Here is a 25,595-nt window from a genome sequence, read left to right on the forward strand (position 1 = left end):
TGTACAATTTAGAAGGCTGAATTTTATGGTATGTGAATTATATATAAATAAAGCTATTTTTAAAAAAATCCTTAAGCAGAGTGCCATCTTAAGTTGCCTAGAAATATGTTACCTCCTAGAATGCAAATTTTCTTGCCTGTACAACATAAAAATAGTCTGACACAAACAAAGCCTAGTTTTGGTCGGTGTTTTCATCTTCAACAATAAATATTTTGAATATTTGTTCTTTAAATATACATATTTCAATTTCGCTATTAGCAATCATCAACAGAAATAGACTCTCCCTACTCTTTTTCTACTATTCTGCCTTTTCCTATAGTGATTTATTTTCACAGTTAAGATGTGCTGTCTCTTCAATCACTGGTGCTTAGAAGAGCAAACAAGCTATCTCTAGCAACAGAATAATGACAAACACATACCTTATTAATTTGGATTGTTTAGAATAAAGTTTATTTTGGGGGAAAAACAATCAAAAAAGTATTCATGTACTTACACAATTGAGAATTTAGTAAGAATGAAATAAGTTCACCAATAAATTCTGCTTTTGATATTGATTTTAATCCATTCATTTACTCATTGATTCATATATTCAAAAAATATTTACAAAATATCCATTCTGCGCCAGGTGCTGAGTCTGGAGCTGATACACAGAGGTGAAAAACTTAAGTTTATAGTTGAGTGGAAGGAGACAGACATGAAGTAAATGATGGTAATCACACATAAAAAACGCTAAAAAAAAAAGGTATAAAATGCTGTGAGAAAGGAAAACATGGAGGCCTAATTAAGATTGTGTGTGTGTGTCTGTGTGTCTACGTATGTCTGTCTGTATGTCTATTTGAGGAGAGAGGCTGACAATGTGAGTGGAGTCAAAGGTGGGACAAAGATCATGTATGCTCATGTAGACTGGAAGTTATTGACAGGTTGTAAGAAAGTAGGAAAACAATCTGATCTATGCCTTAAAAAGGTTATTCAGTGGGTGGTGGTGTAGTGCAATGTGCAGAGACGCCAAGAATAAAAACCAAAGTTATCACAGTGGCCTAAATGGTCCTAACAGATCTCCATCCCCACATGCCCACCCCTCCCCTCTCTGGCTTCACCTCCTACCTCCCACTTCCCTATTTTATTCTTTTCAGCCACACTAGACTTCTTGCAGATGCTTGAGCCCATCAGGCTGCCTAGGCACGTGTTCTGTGCACTTGGTGTTTCCTCTGCCTGGAATGTTCTTTTATTAGATATTCTTGGAGTTACAGAATGGAGGAACCTCCTTCACCTGGCTTTCTGTGGTAACTGTAAAGCAGCGTCCTGGCTGGTTGACCTGTAGGAGTGGGAAGTAAAACTTCTTAAAGTGAAGCCACTGAGATCTTGGATTTAATGTGTTAACTTAGTGTAAACTAGCCTATCTTGACTAGTAAATACAACAGTTAACATAACGGACAAAAATTATTAATTAAAAAAAATCTTTAAAGATTTTTCAACCTGTTAGAGAACTTAAAATAGTGTCAATTTCATTTTGTTGACTAATGGTGAGGTTGAGTATTTTGTCACGTGTTTTGGCCATTCAAATTTTGTCATCTTGAATTGCTTTTTTAAAAAACATATATTCAAGTATAATTGATTTACAATGTTCTGTTAATTTCTGCTCTACAGCAAAGTGATTCAGTTAAACATATATACATTCTTTCTCATATTCTTTTCTATTATGGTTTATCACAGGATAGTGAATATAGTTCCCTGTGCTATACAGCAGGACCTTGTTGTTTACCTATCCTATATACAATAGTTTGCATCTACTAACCCCAAACTCCCAACTGAATTGCTTTTTAATATCAATATTCAATTTCTTGTTTATTTATTTATGGCTGCATTGGGTTTTCATTGCTGCGCACAGGCTTTCTCTAGTCGTGGCGAGCGGGGGCTACTCTTCACTGCAGTGCGCGGGCTTCTCATTGCGGTGGCTTCTCTTGTTGCGGAGCTGGGGCTCTAGGCACACGGGCTTCAAGTAGTTCTGGCTCATGGGCTCTAGAGCGCAGGCTCAGTAGTTGTGGCACACGGGCTTAGCTGTTCTGCGGCATGTGGGATCTTCCCAGACCAGGGCTCAAACTCGTGTCCCCTGCATTGGCAGGCGGTTTCTTAACCACTGTGCCACCAGGGAAGTCCAATATTCAATTTCTGTTTATTGGCTTTTTCCCTATTGATTTTCCAAAGTTCCTTACGTAGCATGGCAATTAGCTCTTTGTCTCTCATGCATCACGTATATTTTCTCCCAGTTTGTCTTTTGATTATGTTAATTATCATTATTGTTGTTGTTATGCAGATATTTACAAAAATCTATGTAGTCTATTTTCTTGATATTTTCACTTTTGGTTTCTGAATTGCATGATATGCTTATAAAAGACTTCCTCACTCTAAGATTATTCTACACATTTTCCTCTAGTACTTTTGTTCCATATTTTGGTTAAACTTTTTAAATCTGTCAAGAACTTATTTTAGTATAAGAGAAGTAGGAATCCAGCCTTATTTTTTTAAAATTAATATTTATTTATTTATTTATTTTGTTGCATTGGGTCTTAGCTGCGCCATGCAAACTCTTAGCTGGGGCATGCATGTAGGCTCTAGCTCCTGGACCAGGGATCGAACCTGGGTCCCCTGTGTTGGGAGCTCAAGAGTCCTATCCACTGCACCACCTGGGAAGTCCCCCGGCCTTATTGTTTTTTTTTTTTTTTTTTTTTTTTTTTTTTTTTTTTTTTTTTAAATTATTTATTTATTTATTTATTTATTTATGGCTGTGTTGAGTCTTCGTTTCTGTGCGAGGGCTTTCTCCAGTTGCGGCAAGTGGGGGCCACTCTTCATCGCGGTGCGCGGGCCTCTCACTATCGCGGCCTGTCTTGTTGCGGAGCACAGGCTCCAGAAGCGCAGGCTCAGCAATTGTGGCTCACGGGCCTAGTTGCTCTGCGGCACGTGGGATCTTCCCAGACCAGGGCTCGAACCCGTGTCCCCTGCCTTGGCAGGCAGATTCTCAACCACTGCGCCACCAGGGAAGCCCCGGCCTTATTGTTTTTAATGATTCATTTTTAATTTATTATCTTTATCCCCTAATAAATTCCCATATGCATATTTGAGTCTAGCTGAATTAATTAGTGTAATAGTATCTTTCACATAAACCTGGGAGGTTAAGAGGAAGAGCAGGTTTGGGGGCAAGATGAGGAATTAATATTAAATTTACTTTCAGTTTCTTGTATCTGTGAGTTTGATATGTCAGTGGAATATCAGGTATAAATGCCTTTTAGGCATCTAGAATATGGAAACTATGGTTTGGGAGAGAGTACTGGTCAAAGCCATTAGTGTGGGCGTCAGTCACAGAAATGGGAACAGCTGGGATGGGGGAAGCAGAGGGTAATTTACACAGGGACACAGGAGGTTGTAAAAAGGAAGAAACAGAACTCTTTGTTCTTGTCCTTTGGTATCACGATAACTTAGAGATGGATTTCTCAAACTTGAAATATGTATGCGTACCATGTCAAGGAAAAAATTTTTGATTTTTAAAATCCTAATGAGTTTAGAAATTTAAAAACTGTCCATTTATTTCATCACTTGGTTCCAATGCAATGGTTAACACTACCTCAAACTAGTATCCTGGAAGTTGTTGCCTGTGTCTAAGGTTGTGACCCAAATGATCCAAAGTATGACTGTGTTGTTTTTAAATTGAGGTATAAATTACAAACAGCAATACAGACAGTGAGATAAACAGATCTTAATTGATATAGTTCGATGAGTTCTGATAAACATATATAGTCATGTTACCCACACCCCTATCAGGATATAAAACATCTCCATAACCTCAGAAAGTTCATTTATGGCTGCAACAGTCAATCCCTACCTTTCCCTAAGGCAAGATAATTTCTTTCACCATAGATTAGTTTCACCTGTTTTAGAATTTCACATAAATCAAATTATACTGTTTTGTGTCTGGTTTCCCACATAGTATAATGATTTTGAGATTCCTTTGTCAACAAAAATTCATTTAACAATCAACTTAAGGAATAAAAGGGAATTTTATTTGAGCCAAACTGAGGATTATAACCTGGGAGACAGATTCTCATAAAGCTCTGAGAACTGTTCCTCCAGTTAGAAGTTGAAAGCACAGTCATATACATTTTTGAGACAAAAGCTCGTACATCAAATGACATACTAATGTTTACATAAAGTTCACCAAAGGTATGTAGTCCAGGTAAGCACATACAAAGCGAGCAGTAAGTCACTAGACCCCTTACAGAGCTGGGAGGGAACTTTATTCTTTTAAGAAGTCACATTGCTAGCATCAAAAGAAAGGAAAAAAATATTGATCTTTACAGTTGAGCAGGCACTCCCTTCTTTGATGAGCTCTGGTTAATGTGTAATGCAGATGCACAGTGCATATTAGGGAGGGAGGGAGGAGGCCAAAGTGGACACACAGAGAGAATTTTATGTTTAATTTTTCTTGTCTTGCCTTAAAATATAAAATTTTATTTCATTACATTCATACAGTTCATTACTTCGCATAGCTGAGTAATATTCCATGGTATGGTTCTACCACAATTTGTCTATCCATTCATCTATTGATGGATGTTTGGGTTGTTTCCAGTTTTAGGTTATTTTGGGTTTTTTGTTTTGTTTTCTTGTGGCCATGTGCAGTATCTTAGTTCCCCAACCAGGGACTGAACCTGTGCCCCCTGCAGGGGAAGGGCGTAGTCCTAACCACTGGACGGCCAGGGAATTCCCTAAGTTATTTTGAATTAATCTGCTGTGAATATTCTTGTACAAGACTTAGTGAATATATGCTTTCATTTCTCTTGGGTAAGCACCTAGAAGTGGAATTTTGGGTCATGGGGTAGGTGTATATTTGACTTTATAATAAACTGCCAAACAGCTTTCTAAAGTGAAACTAACAATGAATCCCACTAACAATGAATGGCATTCTAATTGCTTAAAATGCTTGTTAGCATATAATGTTATCAGTCTTTTTATTTTAGCCATTCTGTTAGGTATGTAACTCAGTGTGATTTTAATGTTCATTTCCCTGATTTTGAGCATCTTTTTATGCGATTATTGGCCATGATGTCTTTACTTTGTAAAGTGTCTGTTCAAAACTTATGTCCATTTTAGAAATGATTTTTAAAATATTGAGTTGCAGGAGTTTTTAAAGTATTTTGAATATGTCCTTTTCAGGTATATGTATCAAGATTATTTTCCCCAGTCTGTTTTATTTTTCTTAATATTGTCTTTTGATGAACAGAAGTTTTAAATTTTGATGAATTTTAATTTATCAATTTTAAAAAATTGTATATTCTTCATCACTTACAGACCCTCTACATGCCTCATAGAGTTTACCACATGCTGTGTACTCTGCGTAGAATATAAAGAGTTAAGTGACTTTTTTTTAAAGCTCTATCTGAATGGCAGTTTTTTGTTGGTTGTTCTTAAATTGTTAGAGCCTTAATCCAGAACAGTGGTTCAAAATTTAACTGAGCATATTCATCACCCTTGAAATTGTTAAAAATAGGATTGCTGGGCTCCACTTGATGGTGTTTCATAGGTTCTCCGGTGTTGGCAGGTCTGGGAATCACTGATCTAGTAGTCCTTAAAGCTCGGCCAAACTTAAGGCTACTCCACCTACCATTTCCTCAAACAGAGGCCAGGACACTGTTCATGGAAATAACCTGTTGCGTTTTAATTTCTGCGTATTGTTACCACCAGTGCCTTTTACCGTCCTTTGAAATAGTTAATTAGAAAGCACTGGTTGGGAAAGCACTGGCGAACTTTACCAAACGGATTCTGTTGTAACAAGGCATAACTCAATAAAATATTTCAAAACAGGAATCAATTGCATAGTCTGTGTGCTTTCCAACTGCTGGCTCTTGCTTTTCTTTTACAAGAGAAAACTGCAACAAGTTTTCACAGGAAGTTTTTGTTGTTACATCTTTATTTCTTAAAAAAAAAAAAAAGTTGGTTTTCCAAATGGTTTTGATAATGGACCTTCATTTGGCTGGCAATAAAACATGAAACTTCTCATTGGGTATTTTCAAGATTGCCACGGGGAATCAGCTGCCAGTTTACTGCAATGTGGAAAACTGCACGAGATTCTGGGATTGGACTCAAAATGCTAATTTCAAAGGTCGAGTGAAGCTGTAGCTCACGTTTTCGCGTGCCTGCGCTCTCTGCAGGCAGAACAAAGACCCAGCCCGAGGAGGCAGAGGCAGAGACCCATCTTAAATCTTTTTCCTGAGGTAATTTTGGAATCATGCCTGAAATGCCGGAGAACATGGAACAGGTAAGAGTTAGCTATTCAAGAAAAGAAGCATTCTGGAGTTAAGAGTTTCTTTAAAAGAATCCCAATGAAGGTCTGGTAAAAGCCGAAAGGGTGTGTAAAAAAACAAATAAGTGTCATTCATTTCTTTAAAACGTGTAACTTTGGGACTTGGACTAATAAAGCAACTTTAATTATTGACGCTGTATGGAGAGCTCAGCTAAGTCTCAACTGACAAAAATAAAATCCAAAACAGAACAGCAGTTTCATTTACCAGATTAAATGCAGTGATGTAGGTGAAGGTTCTATATAAATAACGGTTTTTATCTATAGTCGTGTGCTCCAGCCTTTCTTTGTCTTGGCATGAAATGAATCTGCTAACCTAACTTTTATCTCCAGATTGCTGTCTTTAAATTTATAGACTTAGCCACCACAGGAACTTGGATATTGTCTGTGTAACAGTGGCGTTTTTGTTCACAAAGAAACTTCCATTTTTAAAAAGAATGATTAAAACCCATACACGAACATGTGCCCCTGGAACCATACCCACGTTTTATCTGGCAAACATGAAAACAGATCCTCAAATGCAGGCAAGTAAACTCTATTTGTTCCTCACTCTAGATAAGGCTGCTCTGAGACTCAAAATGCTAATTGCATATGCATGACTTTAAACCGTCTTCGCGTTGAACACAATTTTTTTTTTCCTGGAAAGATCACACTGCATCACACGTTGCAACTAGAAACTTAACAAAAATTTCCGCTCCTTAGAGGATCAAGAGCATCTTGATTCCGCTCCCCCAAAACCCACCCACACCTTTTCTTTGTTGTTTGCAGATTATGCATGGTTTAAGTGGGGCATTCCTCTCATGGACTCTAAATAATGCTAAGTTGATTAACAGCCTGGATTAAAACAGAAATTGAAAAGTGGGGGACCTCAGGCTCTCTTCTGTTACTATTCCAAAGAAACTTTATGCTTATGCAAATAAGGAAATGAGTTCTTGTTGGGGGTTGGGTAGGAAGGAAAGTCACGGGACTCAGATGTGGAAAAAAATTTTTCAAGGCTGCTTAGCGTTGAGCTCTAAGATTAAGCCAAAAAAAGGTTTATGAAATAATGTTTTAGAAACAGTAATCACGTTTGCGGGCGACTTTTAAGGTCTTGGTATCCTGTATGTCTGGACAAGAACACGCAAGACTGTTCGGTGGAAAGTTGGCGAAATCTATGCGGTCCACGCTCTGGTTCCCCGCCCCCCGCCCGCCCGCCGAGTAAATTTCATAAGCATCTCGGCTGGCGGAGGGCTTTTCGGGTTTGAACTGGAAGAGAAATCAGTTGCAATTAAGTGCTAGGTCGGCCTCAAAGCTTAGAGCTGTCTTTGTCACTTTAAAAAAGCGCGATCCAGGTGGTAGAAGGTTCAGTATTACTATATTCCCCTGGTTCCTTTAATTTTCCTTGGTAGCGGAGGTTCGGCTCGTGTAGCCCGACGCTGCAGCCTGTAAGGCGGTGCTTCGCAAAGGCTGATCTGGACTCCCGTTAAATCCACCAGAAGTCCCAGGCTCTACTACCACAGCTCATTCTGCAATTACTGGTAAAGTCCGAGAATATGCGTTTTGAAGAGGCACCCAAATAATTCATCCCCCAGCCTCCCACATCTTTTTATTTTTAACTAGTCAAAATTAGTTTGACATCTTTGGAATTTCACACGTACTACTTTTTAGCATCCCGGAAAGACGAATGGGTTCTTGAGGTGTTAATGACTCAGATACCAACACTTTTATTTTTATTCCAGTGTCTTTCTAAATCTCTCAAAAAACACTCTTAATGCTCTAGAGACACAGGTCCATTGTGCTTCCTCCCCTCCCCCTCAACCCCCCGCCTCCCCCCTCCCGCCATGACTTTAAACTATTTTATCCCACTTTATGTATTACGTGCCCAGTAGATTCTTATGCAGTAGATTCTTATGCACTGCGCAAGTCTAGGCGATCCAATTCAATCCTTACCTAGTCGGGAAGGAAAAACACAAAATAAACAACTCCTCCTTCCCCCCCGCCCCCGGCCCCAAAACAAAACTCGCATTCCTTGCTTAAGACCAAGGCCTTTGTTTCCCTTTAAGAGTTGGCGCGTGGGCTGAGAGCGTCCCGAGCGCGCCAGTCCCCTTTCTGGGGCGTCGGCGGAGCGTGGCCAATCAAGGGCCGCGGTCTTGGCGGCGGAAGCCGGAAGCGGTGAGCGGGGGCTGGCCCGGACCTAGGGGAGGCGGGCCGAGGGCGTTAGAGCTGCGGACCGCGGCGAACGTGGGCTGGGGGAAGTGGCGGTCGCTGCGGCGGCGGCGCCAAGACGGCGGGCATGGTGGGGCGGGAGAAGGAGCTCTCTATCCACTTTGTTCCCGGGAACTGCCGTTTGGTGGAGGTGAGGGAGTCGGCCCGGGTCTTGGGGCGGGGAGGGGAGGTGCGTCTCGTAGGAACTGAGTGCGCGGAGGGGGACGAGTCTTGCAGCGGGAGCTCGAGTGGTTTTCCAGACGCCTCCTGCCGGAGTCGGAGGCCCCGGGCGGCGAGGGCGGCGCCGCCGAGTTTGTTTACCTTGGTGCACACCCTTCTGTGTTTTCTTTTTCAGCCGCTGTGACGGGAAAAGAGTAGGTCGGGTTTCACTTTCGAGCCTCCCGTCTCCCCTCCCGGGAACGAAGAGGGGTTTTCAGAGCTGTTTCAGTTTTGATTATTTCTAAATTTCGTTTTCATCCTTTGTTCGTATCCTTCGGTCTTAACAGTTCGTATCCCTAAGAAAGAAGGGGCCAGGTGGCTTTTCAGAAATAATAACAGGATTGGAGGTGAAAAGTTACTGAACTCGTCACTGTGTTATGCACTTTACATGCATTATTTACTTTAGTCCTCATATTTATGAGATACTGGTTTTGTTCCATTTTACAGATAAGAAAATTGAGGCTTAGAGGGCAAGTCCTTGGCCCAAGTTCATTCAGTAAGGTTGCAGCCGGGATTCAAATACAGATCTATTTGAACAACTACGGAGGTTGCATAAACGAAAGCTCCTACTGTGTTTGGAGAGCCCTCATTCTCTCCTGTTTCATTCCAGGCCCCCCAGCATTCATCAGTCCACATAATATATCTAGCACTGGGGATAGGAAGAATGTTAATGCCCAGGCCAACATATCTTAAGGATATAAGAGAGGATATAGGTGATGGCTATTTTTGATTATGCAGAATTTTTACACCTTCAAAATACAGCATATTTAGTGTTTTCAAATCGTTTTGGTATTTGGAGGGTAAGGTTAGAATAATGGGCTGTTTAAACCTCTCTTTTGTTCCTGTGTACCCCAAACAATGCTGAGTACTGTAATGTTACATATTGTTTGTTTATGTCAGTGTATATGCGCACATGTATGTATATACACCTTAATCAGTTTTCACAGTAGGAGTTCAGTAGACTAATGAAAATGGATTTTCCTTCAGTAAAATTGCACAACCAAAAGCTTGGCACATATTTGCTGCTCTCAAAACCGGAATTAAAACTTGCTCGTGTCTTACAGTTTCTGTTTGAGAAATAGACTGTAGTGGTTCCTGTTAATAGTACTGTCTGTGGGGTACAATAGGATGCCAGTAGGAGTTAGACAAGTGTCACCTAGGTATCTAAAGTTTTTTAAAGTCCAGGAGTATCTCCTCAAAGATCTGCCTCAAGGGGAATGTTGTTAGAATCATATAAATCAGTGTGAAGCTTTGCCAAATTGAAGAGGTTCTAAAAATAGCAAAGTATAATTACATTTACCACTAACATTTAAGAAGATCCCTCTTTAGATATTTGTTTTGTTTCACTCTTGACTTTTTCTAGGACATTTTTTAGTAGAAGTTAATCCAAGTGTACTGAAGTAGAAATCTCTGTTCCAGAGTACTGTTTAGACCATTTTGAAAGAGCCATTTATCTTCCATTACCTGTACAGTTTGGTATTATTTGATTTGATGGCATAATAAGAGCTACAGCTCTTCGTTTATTTATATGCATTTACTTTTTCAAGTGTTTTTTGTTTGTTTGTTTGTTTTTGGTGTCTGTAAATCTGGTCACCTGAAGTTACTGAATTCTGTACATCTAAGAGTTTATAGGATAAGAGGCACATATGTTCAGGGCAACTTAAAGTGGTGTTTAATATTCCTGACCCATAAGAATAAAAATTGAGAAATAGACTCTTCAGGCAGAGTATCTTCAACTCTTAATTATTCTTTGTGTTAACTAGACAGCTTTTTGTTCCTCTATTCAGAGTTCCTTGAAGTGTTTGGACATTCCTGTGTTTTGCAGAACTAAAGTAATTTACAGGGTAATGGTCCAAAATAATTTTTAGAGGATTATTTCTCTTTTAAAAAGAAAAAAAATAGTGTGCTTTAAGAAGCTTCAGGTAGAGTTGTTTATACAAAGTCAAATATAGAAGAGATACTTTTGTTTGGCCTCTTTTAATTTCAGAGTGATGCATATTTTATTTGCTAACCACCAATAAACTTGCAATCCAAATGAAAACATCTTGTTGGGCTCCTATACTGGTGACAGAAGGTGCTCATTGAGTCTCTAGAGAGAACTATATGAAAAGAGGATAAGTTATTTTAAGTAAATGAACCTTCTTTCACTCTATTCAGATTTCTCTGTGGTAAGGATAATATGGAATTGTAGGACTGTAAAGCTGGAAGAGCCTTAGTCATCTTGTCCAAATGCCTCATTTCACCAGTGAGGAGTTAGATCAGTAGAGATGGAGTAACTGCTCAATGCCACAGAGTGTGGTTAATCATCATGAAACCCCGTATAAGTTCAAAGGATTGAGACAAAACTTGGCTGGATGATAGAAGCAAAAGGGCCCAAGTTCTGCTTCCAACCTTTTCCCTTTTACTGTGGGCAAAACCTTTAACATCTGTAGACAAGGTTCCTCACTTCGGAAGTGACATCTGCCCTGCCTGTCTAATAGGACTCCTCCTGTGGTCAAAAGGTATGATGCAGGTTTATATAACACATGATAGTTTTCAAATATAAGATTGTGCAGAATCATTTGTTTCAGAAAATGCTTGTACTTTAGATCTCTGCTCTTTTAACATAGAAAATTCTTGAGCATTGACATGTGACCACTAGGTAACACAGACTGTTTCATATTTTCTTCCAGGGACCTTACATATTATCCCAGGGTATAAGGATGTAAGGTTGTATTTTTTCCATGCAACGCCCATCCTTTTTTAAAGTTAAGTGGTATTATATTCCCTAAAGAGCCTTGCTGTGCTTGTAACTTAATACTGTATTTCATCAAATCTAAGATGCTCTCAATTATAAGATTATCTGGGCTCTTATTTTAAGATGCACTAAAAAGCAAAAAACACTGCCAAACCATCTTTATTTCATTCATTTAACAGAGATGATAAATGAGGAAAAAAATGTGCTTCACAGAATCAGTGAAGTACCTAGAGATCTTATTTTACTGTTTAAGAATTTTGTGGTTACTGCAAGCATGATGCTTGTTCTTTAATTACTTCTAGTTTTCCTTTTTAAGGGGGAAAATGGGAAAGATGTTGTCGCTGCTAGAAAGGTAGATGGCAGTTTTTTGACTTCTTTGATTAAGAGCTATCTTTAGGAAGGTCTTGGACTTCCCTGGAGTTCTCAGAGTTCAGTTTCCAAATCACCAGCATCAGCACCACCTGGAAACTTGTTAGAAAGGCAAATTATCAGGCCTCATTCCAAATCTACTTGATCTGAAAGCCTTGCAGTCGATTCCTATCCTCAGCGAATAAAGCCTGTGAACCACTGATCTAAGAACCCTGGTCTGTTCCTTTCCTTCTTGAGAGTGAAGTGAGAAACTCAGAAGAGACCACATCATAGCTCTGTTATAGTCTTTTCCCAGGGATCTTTATGGTATTTATCCTGTGTAAATTGTTTTCTGATTGTATCTCTACTAGACTTGGCATGTTTTAACCTCTTTACAATTAGAATCTTTGTAGAGTTGTTTTCTTGCCAGAAATTCAAAGAAAATATTTTGCTGGCTGAAATCCTTGTTTTTATAGATCATTTGGCTTAGAGCCAAGTTTTGCAACACAGAGCATAGATGAATTTTTCTCTAACTTCTAAAATGTCTTGAAATTGGTTGAACTAAGGAAAAAATATCTTTAAGAATTACCTTTGTACTGTCTCTGTCAGCCCTTTCATTTCAGGTTTTTCGTATAATAGAAATACTTGATTTGGGTGGCCTTTTTTAAAAAAATGTATAGTCTTCTAAGTTAGCTGAATTGAGGGCCAGGAAAAAAAAAGTCTTTTTGTGTGCACAAAAAAGGTTATTGTGTGCATATTTAAGATTTTTGACAGCTCAGAATTAGGTGACTATAACAACATTTGAAATTTAAAAGGCCTCAAGTTGATAAAATTTAATAAAACTTTTTGTTGTTTTTTAATAGTAAATGTTGACTTAATTCAAGAGTCTGAGGAAATTCGGTGTTACCTATCTTGGGAAGAAGGGAAAGTTCTATGTAAACATAGAACTTAAATTGTTTCTTAAATAGTAGTTCCTTTTTAATTTCAGTGTGTGAGGAATTTTTCCTTTTTCACAATAGCAGCACAGACCAGTTTAAAATATTTATTTTTTTCTTATCCTCTATCTTTGTTTATTAGTTTTAACTGGTCTAAATAGGTAAATTAAGAGTTAATGCAGGAATATGAATGGTGGTGGTGGTATGAATTGGGAGATTGGGATTGACATATATACACAAACATGTATAAAATAGGTAACTAATAAGAACCTGCTGTAAAAAAAATAAAATTAAAAAAAAGAATGTTATATGATGTATCTAAAAAAATGATACAAATGAAAGTATTTACAAAAGAAAGAGGTAATTCAGGAATATTTGCCAATTTGGTTAAACTTAGAAAGAAAGGTAGTGCTATAAGGACCAAATTTATTTTTCTTCTACATAAATTCTGTGAAATGTGAATTCTCTAATTTGGACCTATCACAGTATGATAAAATCAGTGAGATTTGAAAAAAAACTTGAGATTAAAAACTGAAGACCAAAAATGTCAATTTGGAAACATATCGGCAGAACATAGCCCCAGTATTTAATCAGGCCATAAAGTAAGTAAGCTTAGAACTAACTGCATTTTTATAAACAGAAGAACGTAATTGCTGTTTTTTTACTAATTTGGACATCATTGGTCGTAAAAATAAGCTTTTCCATTATTACCACAGGAAATCTAAACCTATTTGACTAGGTGATTCCTTGCAGTATCATCTTAGGTTCTTTTTCTTGGGTAAGATTATTAAAACTTTTTTTTTAATAAATTTATTTTATTTTTAATTTTTGGCTGTGTTGGGTCTTCGTTGCTGCGCGCAGGCTTCTCATTGCAGTGGCTTCTCTTGTTGCGGAGCACGGGCTCTAGGTGAACAGGTTTCAGTAGTTGTGGCTTTCGGGTTCTAGAGCGCAGGCTCAGTAGTGGTGGCGCACGAGCTTAGTTGCTCCGTGGCAAAACTTTTTCTTAAGTGACACACTTACCCATGCATTTTGATTAATCTTTTTTCTAACTTAAGAATTGGCTTATAGGTATGGGAAAGGAAGCATACAATTAAGACTTTGAAGTATGTAGTGAATGAAGATGGTGGCTGATTTCGTTGAGAGACTATTTTCAAATTAAACAATCCTTTTCCGCCCCCTTCACATTTAGGAGGAAGTTAACATCCCCAACAGGCGGGTTCTGATTACTGGTGCCACTGGGCTTCTTGGCAGAGCTGTTTACAAAGAATTTCAGCAGAATAATTGGCATGCCGTTGGCTGTGGTTTTAGAAGAGCAAGACCAAAATTTGAGCAGGTTAATCTCTTGGATTCTAGTGCAGTTCATCACATCATTTATGATTTTCAGGTATGGTTTATTTTAACACATAAGTTAACTATTAATAATTGTCTGGATGACTTGAAAAGTGCTCTTGTTCTCAAGGAAGTTACTGAAAGCTCTAACATATTAAGCAACAATAATATATAGTACACTTTTTTTTTTGGCATGGATAAGAATATGTCATCCTTGAAAAGATTAGGTTGAGACATAGGTTGACAAAAGGCAGAAAATGAAGCATTTTGTAAAATGCTTATGTTTGTGAAGTATTCTTCTAAGTACTACTTTCTATGCATATCCTTTCTTAATATTATTTGTAAACCTTACAACACTGCAAAATATTCTCATTTGCATTTTAGAGATCACAAAGGCAAGAGTGGTTAAACCACTTGTTGGCGATGGTCACAGAAGACTTACAGAAAAATTTAGATTCTGTTACACCTCTGATCAAATCAGAAGTTCAGGTTCTTCCTAAAAATATGATCCAAGGAAAACCTGCATCAGAATCACTTGGGAAACTTGTTCTTAGGGCTCACTCCCAGAGATTTTCATTCAATAAGTGTGTGGTGGGCCCTGGGACTCTACATTTTAAGAACCATCCCAGCTTATGCACATTTAAGTTTGAAAACAGCTCTCAGATCATGCTTCCTCAAGCAATTGCTGAGAAGGAGGAAGTTGGGGGAGTGGGTACACGAGCCCTGTATGTCACTGAACTTGCCAAATCTTAGCTCTTACTCAGCTCCTCTGGGAAGTAGGTGCCCCTTCTCTACAAAGGACCCTCTGCATTCCTCTGTCCTGATGTAGGTCATATGATATTGAAACAGTCTCTTTACATATCTGTCTTTTGCATTAGATTTGGAAATCCTTGCTCCTTGCACGGTGCTTAGCATATAGGTGGCATACTTAAATGCTCAACTGGGAATACAATTTTTATGGATGGTTAATCTTCTTTAAATGATTGGTTTAAGAGATTGGAATTTATGAATTTAATTTGCAATTGATATTCCTCTCCATTTATCCTAGACTTATTAAGTATTTAGGTCATGTTAATTACATAAATGATCGCTCTTTTCTCCCACCCAGATTAGGGGGATGAAGCTTCTTTTGATTTAAAAGCATGGTTGTCAACAAGAGTTGTGTCTGATTTTGCCTAGGAATTGCTAAATTGCTCTTTCCCTTTCAGGAAGTTTGAAAGTTGAAAAAGGGAAGTGTGACAAAACTACATTAAAAATTACAATGATTCTTTAGTTGAAGGAATGTCGATTTAATAAACATTTTCTATGAATTAATTTACTGTTGGAAGGCTACAGTTCTTCTGTTTTATTCCTTTTTGGGTTAAAAACACATCCATGCTGAACTCCCAGCCCCATGTCATAGTACATTGTGCAGCAGAGAGAAGGCCAGATGTTGTCGAAAATCAGCCGGATGCTGCTTCTCAACTTAATGTGGCTGCTTCTGGGAACTTAGCAAAGGAAGCAGGTAATGATGTCTTTATAAAATCTTCATAAGATATTGAGTGACTGCTGAGTTTGTAAAGATTAAACTTTTGTACATGGTTTATAAAAGATTTGTTATGTATATGATGAATAAGCTGTTAGAAATTCCAGTAAAGAGTAATGTCGTGTAGTAATTTAATAGATTCTTTTCTTTGTGTCTTTTTTTTTTTTTTGTAGCTGCAGTTGGAGCATTTCTAATCTACATTAGCTCCGATTATGTTTTTGATGGAATAAACCCACCTTATAGAGAGGAAGACATACCAAGTCCCCTAAATCTATATGGCAAAACAAAATTAGAAGGAGAAAGGGCTGTCCTGGAGAACAATTTAGGTAAGACACATCTCTTTAGCCCCGTACATGACTGCTTTTGAGGATTCCTTTTTGTTTATGATGTATTATATATGTTTCTAATTTAAAAAAAATTAGTCAAGGAACATAAATCATTGGAGAAAAACTAGGGAATGCAATTAATAGAAAAACAAGAATTTTCGAAATCCTGAAGAATTTATGAATCCTTCCAGACTTTTTCCAGAATCGGTGGGTACAGGAATATTGTTAAAGAAAACAAATCATACAGTACAAATTTTTGTAATACAGGTCAATATCATTTTTCTTGGATTGCGGTATTCTGTTTTTTGTATGGTTTTTCTTTTTTCCTGTGTGTGTTTGTGTATATATACGCACACATAAATGTGCTGATTATAAAAAGTATACCCTCCTTGAAAAAATTTTTAAAAACATTTAAAATTGTAAAGAGTTCTCTCAGTACTCCCTCAGAGAGAGAAGCACCAACTGTGCTTATGTATGGAAGTATTTTTTTTGAATTTTTAAACCTGTGTGCATGTTGTTTTGTAACCTGGTTTTTCTCCCCCCACATACATACATTTCAGTTCTTACGGAGCCATCTCTGGAATATCTTTTTCATATCAGTAGCTGCATAATATTTGACTTAATGGTCCCCTGCACTAAAACTCCTGCCTCAGACTGTACTACATCCCTGAGAAGCATCCCCTAGTATATATACTATACTAACACATTTAGGGGTTTTCTTTTTGTATTATAAATTATCCTTCGGAAATCATCCTTGAATATATTATCAATATATAGCTGACCCTTGGACAGTGCAGGGATTAGGGTTGCCAATCCCTGCATAGTGGGAAATCCATGTGTACTCCCCGAAGACTCACTCACAGCCTACTATTGACTGAAGCCTTACTAAAACATAAACAGTCGATTTACACATATTTTGTGTGTTGCATGTATTTTTTTTTAATGTAATTCCCAGGACAGTCACGTCTTTAACCTTTCCTTTCTTCTCTTTCTCTTTCTCTTTCTCTCCTTCTCTTTCTCTTTCTCTTTCTCTTTCTCTTTCTCTTTCTCTTTCTCGTGTTTCTCTCTCTCTCTCCTGTGTTGGGTCTTTGTTGCTGCACGCGGGCTGTCTCTAGTTGTGGTGAGCGGGGGCTACTCTTTGTTGCGGTGCGCAGGCTTGTTGCGGTGGCTTCTCTTGTTGCGGAGCACGGGCTCTAGGTGCGTGGGCTCAGTAGTTGTGGCTCGCGGGCTCTGCAGCGCAGGCTCAGTAGTTGTGGCACGTGGGTTTAGTTGCTCTGTGTCATGTGGGATCTTCCCGGACCAGGGCTCGAACCTGTGTCCCCTGCACTGGCAGGCGGATTCTTAACCCCTGTGCCACCAGGGAAGTCCCATTGTTGTGTTATATGATACAAAACACTATAGATGTTACACGTATTACTAACACTACACATCAAAAATGAAAAGACAGTGTGAGAAGAAATTTGTATTTATTTACAGGTATGATTCAGGCGTTGATAAGGAAGAAGCAGTAATATGATTGCTTTATGGTAGCCTAGTGTAATCGGTATGATTGTTTCATGATAGCCTAGCCTATACACTAATGAGTGAATCTTTGTAAAATTTAAATGGCATACGGTATTATAGTCATATTCATTATACAGTGTTAGAAATACTGGTATATTTTTTTCAAAAACCACTTATCTGTGTGGTAGACTGATACGGAGTTTCTCCAATTATGAGAGAGAAGAGAGGCATGCTGTATGGTAATGTAACTCTTTGAAAACAAAGTTATAAAACAATAAGGAAACTAACACGTTATTAATTTTATATTAATGGTCACTCACCTTATGCCTATGTAAGGATAGGCTGGCTTAAGTCTTGTACATGATGTGCTACATGAAAAACATCCACGTATAAATGGATGCACACAGTTCAAACCTGTGTTGTTCAAAGGTCGTCTGTGCAGCTGTGCAATAAGTTAATTTAATTTTAAATAGTTTTTTTTGAATTTCAATTAAAGCGTTAATTATTTAGTCTGTTGTAACCCCTCAGTATTGACCAACATAAAATAGAAATACCTCGTAATTCCTTAGTCAGTGTTTTCAAGGACTATGTGGTGAACACTCATATACCCTTTATATAGATTCACCAGTTGTTAATGTTTTGCCACGTGTTTTATATGTACAGTCTTTTCTTCCTGAACTCATAGAGAATTAGTTGAATTTCACCCTGAAATACTTCACTGTGTATCTTCAACAAGGATGTTCTTCACATAATTACAATGCAGTTATCACACTTAGAAAATTTAACATTAATACAATACAGTCTCTATAGGAATTTTGTCCCAGTAATGTCCTTTATTGCATTTATTTTTTAGGTACAATCAAGGATCACTTGTTGCATTTAGTTGTCATGATCAGTTTTATTTTTAATGGCCACAATAATGTAGAAATTATTTAATTAATATAATTATAAAAAATACCCCACATGACAGAGACACTTAAAAATATTCAGGATCACATTTGTTAAATAGGTGAGCTGTGTCATTTTGGTATATTGCAAGTTTTCTGCGATGATGTCGTTTAAATCCGCACACTTTGATCTTATAGCAAGACTTAAGAACCAGTCAGCTTTGAGGTATTATCTGCTTTTATTACTCTCTAGGAGCTGCTGTTTTGAGAATTCCTGTTCTGTATGGAGAAGTTGAAAAGCTTGAGGAAAGCGCCGTGACTGTTATGTTTGATAAAGTGCAGTTCAGCAACAAGTCTGCGAACATGGACCACTGGCAGCAGCGGTTCCCCACACACGTCAAAGATGTGGCCACTGTGTGTCGTCAGTTAGCAGAGAAGAGGATGCTGGTGAGAATCTAAGTGCTTTTTTTTTTTTTATAGATTTATTTATTTTTGGCTGCGTTGGGTCTTCGTTGCTGCACGTGGGCTTTCTCCAGTTGCAGCGAGCGGGGGCTACTCTTCGTTGCGGTGCACGGGCTTCTCACTGCAGAGCACGGGCTCTAGGTGCGCGGGCTTCAGTAGTTGTGGCTTGCGGGCTCTAGAGCGCAGGCTCAGTAGTTGTGGCTCGCGGGCTCTAGAGCGCAGGCTCAGTAGTGGTGGCGCACGGGCTTAGTTGCTCTGCGGCATGTGGGATCTTCCCGGACCAGGGCTCGAACCCGTGTCCCCTGCATTGGCAGGCGGATTCCTAACCACTGTGCCACCAGGGAAGCCCTCTAAGTGCTTTTTAAAAACTTAACAAGGACACCAAACAAAAGTAGTTCAGATAGTAGGCTGTATTTATGAATAATAAAAGTATTATGCTCTTACGTTTGATTTTATTTCTCAAATACTGTAGACCCCATCTGTCATTCTCTTATTGCAAGATAACTGAAAACTGGTATTTTTCTTCAGGTAACAAAATAATCTCCTAATGTCTTTTAAGAAGACTGTCTTAAATAATGTCTATTTAAGATTTAGGTAGTCGCAAAGAAGAACCTACATAGGGATTTATCATTTCAGCCAGTGTAAGAATAATTTGTAATTGTTTTTGGATATTTGAATAGTAGTTCATTTTAAGCATTTGAAAAAATAGAATATCCACAGAAAGAAAGATTAGAGACGGATTTATTTTAGAATATTAATAGTAGCATGACCTTTTTTAAAAAAAATTTATTTATTTATTTATTTTTGGCTGTGTTGGGTCTCCGTTGCTGCGTGCGGGCTTTCTCTAGTTGCGGCTAGTGGGGGCTACTCTTCGTTGTGGTACGCGGGCTTCTCATTGCGGTGGTTTCTCTTGTTGTGGAGCACGGGCTCTAGGTGCACCGGCTTCAGTAGTTGTAGCACGTGGACTCAATAGTTGTGGCGTGCGGGCTCTAGAGCACAGGCTCAGTAGTCGTGGCACACGGGCTTAATTGCTCTGCGGCATGTGGGATCTTCCCGGACCAGGGCTCGAACCCGTGTCCCCTGCACTGGCAGGCAGATTCTCAATCACTGCGCCACCAGGGAAGCCCAATAAGTTTCTTTTTAATTTATCTGTATTTGTTACAACTTTTAAAACAGAATGTGACTTGAGCACTACATCTGCATTCACAAAACTTGCTCCGAGTCACTTTTTAAACAGCTTTACAGCATGCCTAGATAGGCTTATAATTTTGCTACTCTCAACAACACTTTTCTTTGGAAAACAAGCCCTATGTATGGACAGTGACTCCCATCAAGTTGGTTCAGTTGAACACACTAATTTCTAGGGGCCTGGCACATGCAGTCAGTACAGGCGATGGAAGGTTTAAAAAGTAAATCCCAGCAGATGAAAGTTGCTTTAAGAAGTATTTTCTTTTAAACATCAAGGTATATACTTCAGAACACTTCAGTGACAGAAGATTTGGTCTACTAAAGAATCCGCTTGATAGCTAAACACTTCAGACCATGAAGCTAACGTAGGTTACATACACCTGACGACAAATGCTGCTTCCGTCTGTTAAAATAAGCCAACATGAAACTAGAAAAAAACTAGCTCTGCTTTTAGTGTCTGAAGTATCACAGTATCACACTTAGTAGAAAGAAATCTTACCTTACCCGTAAGTAGTTGTCATGCCATACAGGTTTTTAAATGTTAACACAAATAAAGAAATACTTGAAAACATATTATCAGAAGAAATGGAAGACAAGAGTGTTGAACACGCGGCCACGTAATCCTCAGGCAGAGCTCAGTCTACTTCTTCCATGCGGGACGTGTCGTCGTCTCCTTCGAGGGGCGGCGTCTCCTCAGTTACAGCAGCACTGCTGTCGTCAGCAGTGGGGTCATCTTCATCAGTACCAAGACCAAGTTTGATCATCCTATAGATCCTGTTAGCATGTGTCTGGGGATCCTGCAGACTGAAGCCAGAAGACAGGAGAGCCGTTTCGTACAGCAGGATGACCAGATCGTTCACAGACCTGTCATTCTTGTCAGCCTCTGGCAGGCGGATTCTTAACGACTGCGCCACCAGGGAAGTCCCGCGTGACTTTTTTTAATACATCAAAATTTATATATTTTTTTAAAAAAATATGTACCATGACAATACTTAAGGATGTTATGACTAATTAGCTCATCTTGAAAAATGGTTCTGTTAAGTTTTGGTTTTAGCTTCTTAGGATAATTGGAAATACTTGTTAAATTGGCCTGTGTTTCATAAAAATCTGTAATCATTTTAGGATTCCCACTAAATAAAATTGGAGCTACTTACATTTTTATTTTAAAAGAATTCTTAAGACTAAATTCTAGAAATTGCTTTTCTTGTTTAGCTGGGGGTATTTATAGGAATTTGATTTTAGATATCTTGTGTATAGCATTCCAGAAAGGAGTGATGCATTTTATTTCCTGAGCCTGTTTAAGTTAGTTTTCTTGTCAAACTTGCCGTTCCACTCAACTCAAAAAGTTTGAAACCATTTTGAACTTTTTGTGTCCTTGTCAGGATCCATCAATTAAGGGAACCTTTCACTGGTCTGGCAATGAACAGATGACTAAGTATGAAATGGCGTGTGCAATTGCAGACACCTTCAACCTCCCCAGCAGCCACTTAAGACCGGTGAGTACATGGCATTTAAAACCTTCTTACTGGGAATTCCCTGGCGGTCCAGTGGTTAGGACTTGGCGCTTCCACTGCAGGGAGCACAGGCTCAGTCCCTGGTAGGGGGACTAAGATCCTGCAAGCCTTGAGGCGTGGGCAAGAAAAAAAAAACAAGCTAACCTTACTGTTTGGAAGTCCCGGTCTATCACTGCGGTGTGTACTATGGATAACATTTTTCTTGTTGTTTGGAAGTTTTGGATAAGTTTATTTTCTGGTACTAATCAAAGTGAACTTTGCTTGTATTTTGACAGTTTCTATTGTTAATTTTCTCTAAATTACCATGTATAAAGAAGCCCATGAGTATTGGTGAAGTTTATAGAAAAAGTATTGTCTTGACTGTGGCGGACATTTTATTTATTTTTCCAGGGATCAAATCTGATTTCTTGCACCGAGGGCAAGAGGGCAGAGGGAAGTAGAGAATATAAAGCCTCAGCCTGGGGCTTCTTATTTTTGATTTTTTGTTTTTGTTTTAAAGATAACTGACAGTCCTGTCTTAGGAGCACAACGTCCGAGAAACGCTCAGCTTGACTGCTCCAAATTGGAGACCTTAGGCATTGGCCAGCGAACACCATTTCGAATTGGAATCAAAGAATCACTCTGGCCTTTCCTCATTGACAAGAGATGGAGACAGACGGTCTTTCATTAGTGTATGTGTGTTGTTGTTGTTTTTTTTAAATGAGAAGTCAAGTATGTGGCACTTTTTAAAGAAAAAAGGAAATAGTTTTGTACGAGTGCTCTTTGTGACTCATGGTCTTTCAGGTAAATGATGCTCTTGCACTAGTGAAACTGTCTAAGGAAACCAAGGTCAGTAATGCCTTGTTTGAAGTAATGAGTTTCCTGTTTATCATTTTGTTCTGGCTTAACTTGCTATTTGAATATAGTAAATTATGATTCTCAAACATTTGAGAGCCAGGATGAAACACATCTGCTGTAGACATTTTTTTGGATGAAATGCATTGTTCATTCCTATAAATAACCTCTACATTTTCAGGACTTTTGCATCTGTTGATCCTTTTATGTTTTAAACTGTGTTAAATAGTATAAAAATAGTATAAAAATTGGTGTCCATTATTTGCTTTGCTCGAGCTCAGATCAAAATGTTTGAAGAAAGAAACTTTATTTTTGCAACTTAAGTGTAGTTTTTATGCTTGAGATATTTCAACTTGTTATGTATATTGGAACTCCTGCAGCTTGATGCCTCCTGCTTTTGTAGCAGTGAATGGTGAGCCTTTGAGAGAATGTGTGTATGTGTATGTATTTTTTTAATATATATGAAACTGTCCTTTTCACTCCATGTCACTAAGTGATATTTCATATGTGTGGTTATATCAATAGTAATGGGCCTTGTAAGTCTTTTGACCATTCATGAATAATAATAAATATGTACTGCTGGCATGGTAGTGCTTAGTTTTCTTGTATTTACTTCTCTTTTTTTAAATGTAAGGACCATTTATCTGAACTGTTGTTTTGTTGCTTTAATTTTTTACAATTACCTTCTTATCATGTAACATCTGATGCATACAAGAGAATATAGTTAATATACATTAAGATATAAAGCACAATAATAAAATGAACCCTGGTGAACATACCACTTGAAATCTAGAATGTTACAGATATCATGTTTACTTGTTGTGCCCACTGATTTTTTTAATGGAAAGTAAATAACTATATACTCTTGTAATAGATTTACATAGAATGTTCCTTTTGAAGAATGCAGAGTATTTGAATGTGTTTTCTATACCAAGTGATATTCAGGTTACCTTAGCCTCAACAATATTTTTGGTCCTTAATAAGGGAGCAGAAAGGTAGAGTAACTAGTGGGACTTGGCTTCTATTTGGAGTTCGAGTTCAGTGCAAATCCTGGTTTCGGATTTTCCAATTTCACTTGTGGAGTATTCTTTCCCTAGATGTTATGATCTTATTTTCTCATTAGACAAAAAGTATTTGTTTCTAATTTCCTAATTTACTCAGAATTTGGGGTTTAGAGAGCATCAAGTCTGGGTGATTTGATTAAAGCAGCAGTTCCCAAACCATGCTATGTTTTATTATTAACTAGGGAAATTTTACCGCTACCTGAGCCCTATCCTGGACCCACTGAAATAGAATTTCTGGAATTGATGCCTGCTAATGTAGTTTTAAATGTTCCCCAGGTTCTTCTAAGGTAGCCAGCCTGGCACCTGTATTTGGCAACCACTGAAGCATTCTGGCTTGTCTTTTTAAGTTACTTCATTTCACATAGTACAGAATTCAAATTTTCAGAGTAAAAAAAACTTCTTTCTCATTCTTCTCTAGCCACTTATCTTTCATCTGTGGAAGAAACCAGTGTAGATAAGATTCTGGCATGTTTTCAGAGGCATTCTACCTATATAAGGATATAGTCTCACGACATACATATTCGTGTTCATACTCTCACCATACTTTATTTACATAGCGTAATATAATACACATTTTTCTGCACTTAGTGTTTTTTTTTTTCATTTACTATGCCTTAGAATTTATATAGTTACAAAGACTGTCTTTTTTTTCCTATTCATTTTGAAATTTCAGTCTCAGAAAAGTTGCCATAATACCATACAGAATGCCTGTAATCCCTTTTTCCAGATTCCCCAGTTGTCAACATTTAGCCGTATTTTTCCTATCATTTTCTCTTTCTCTTTTTTACATATACGCACAGGATACATGTATTTTCCCCTGAACCATTTATTTTATTTTATTTTATTTAAAAAAATCTTTATTTATTCGGTTGTGCTGAGTCTTAGTTGCAGCACGTGGGCTCCTTAGTTGCAGCTCACTGGGTCCTTAGTTGCGGCATGTGAACTCTTAGTTGAAGTGTGCATGTGGGATCTAGTTCCCTGACCAGGGATCAAACCCGGGCCTCCTGCACTGGGAGCACAGAGTCTTATCCACTGCGCCACCAGGGAAGTCCCTCCCTGAACCATTTAAGAGTAAGTTGGAGTCATGATGCCCAATCACCTACTTAGTGTATAAACTTAAGGTATGTTTTTTAACAGTAAGAATACATGTCCACATATCCCATAATGTAACCATCAAAGTCAAGAAGTTAACATTGACACAATATTATCCTCTAATTCATAGACCCTATTCACATTTCATCAGTTGTCCTAGTGATGTCCTTTGTAAGTCTGTCCAATCCAGGGTTACTCATGGCATTTGTTACCATCTTGCTTCAGCTTCAGTCTAGAATAGTTCCTTAGTCTTTTTTTCTCTTTCATGACTTGACTTTTGTACATCATGGATTCACATCGATGCCTCCAATTCTAATGTTGCTCCACAGGGTTTATTTTAGCTTCCCTCTTCTCGTATTTGTAGTTCCTTTCTCTGACAGTTAGAAACCTAGCTCCCATTATTTTCAACGTTCAAGTCATCTGTAAGAGCCATTCTTCCGATCACACCAAGTCCCTCCTGCTCCCCACCCCCTTACCACACAGGCTTCTGTGAGCCAGTTGAGCATTCCTGACCCCTGGGCCATGGCCCTGATGCCAGTGACCGAGTGGGCCACTGCCCCTGGTCGAGGACCTTCTCCCAGCCCAGGAGGCATTGCATCAGCAGCCCTGCAGTCCACCATGTACCAGGAGAGCACCAAAGAGAAGCAGCTAGGTATTCTTTAATGGCTGCATTTATTCCCTTGTATCAAGTGAATGAATCAGTTTCTTACTGATGTGCTTTTTTAAATTTATTTTATTTATTTATTTTTGGCTGCGCTGGGTCTTTGTTGCTGCTCACAGGCTTTCTCTAGTTGCGGCGAGCGGGAGCTACTTTTCGTTGTGGTGCGTGGGCTTCCCATTGCAGTGACTTCTCTTGTCGCGGAGCACAGGCTCTAGGCACGCGGGCTTCAGTAGTTGTGGCTCGCGGGCTCTAAAGCGCAGGCTCAGTAATTGTGGCGCATGGGCTTAGCTGCTCCACGGCATGTGGGATCTTCCCGGGCCAGGGCTTGAACCCGTGTCTCCTGCATTGGAAGGCGGATTCTTAACCACTGCGCCACCAAGGAAGCCCCCTTACTGATGTGCTTTTGATTGTATGGAATCTTTAGTCTTGTGCCTTTTT

General features: G+C 38.6%; 1 protein-coding gene across 4 annotated transcripts; it reads left to right on the forward strand.

Annotated features, from left to right (window-relative positions):
• The first annotated feature begins 6,140 nt into the window (after positions 1-6,140).
• Positions 6,141-22,925, forward strand: MAT2B (methionine adenosyltransferase 2 non-catalytic beta subunit). Of its 4 annotated transcripts, XM_059917642.1 has the most exons (8): positions 6,146-6,307; positions 6,683-6,873; positions 13,962-14,156; positions 15,491-15,605; positions 15,800-15,952; positions 18,596-18,789; positions 21,375-21,488; positions 22,006-22,925. In XM_059917642.1, exons 2-8 carry the CDS (start codon positions 6,787-6,789, stop codon positions 22,174-22,176), a joined length of 1,029 nt encoding a protein of 342 aa, XP_059773625.1. In that variant the 5' UTR covers positions 6,146-6,307; positions 6,683-6,786; the 3' UTR covers positions 22,177-22,925. The 4 variants fall into 4 exon arrangements, with proteins under 4 accessions (XP_059773629.1, XP_059773625.1, XP_059773628.1 ...); XM_059917646.1 differs by lacking the exons at positions 21,375-21,488; positions 22,006-22,925 and adding an exon at positions 20,764-21,004 and having other exon boundaries at positions 6,141-6,307; XM_059917645.1 differs by lacking the exon at positions 6,683-6,873 and having other exon boundaries at positions 6,147-6,307.
• Positions 22,926-25,595: the final 2,670 nt, after the last annotated feature.

This window comes from Balaenoptera ricei, chromosome 3 (assembly GCF_028023285.1).
Source record: "Balaenoptera ricei isolate mBalRic1 chromosome 3, mBalRic1.hap2, whole genome shotgun sequence".
In the NCBI taxonomy this organism is placed as follows: domain Eukaryota; kingdom Metazoa; phylum Chordata; class Mammalia; order Artiodactyla; family Balaenopteridae; genus Balaenoptera; species Balaenoptera ricei.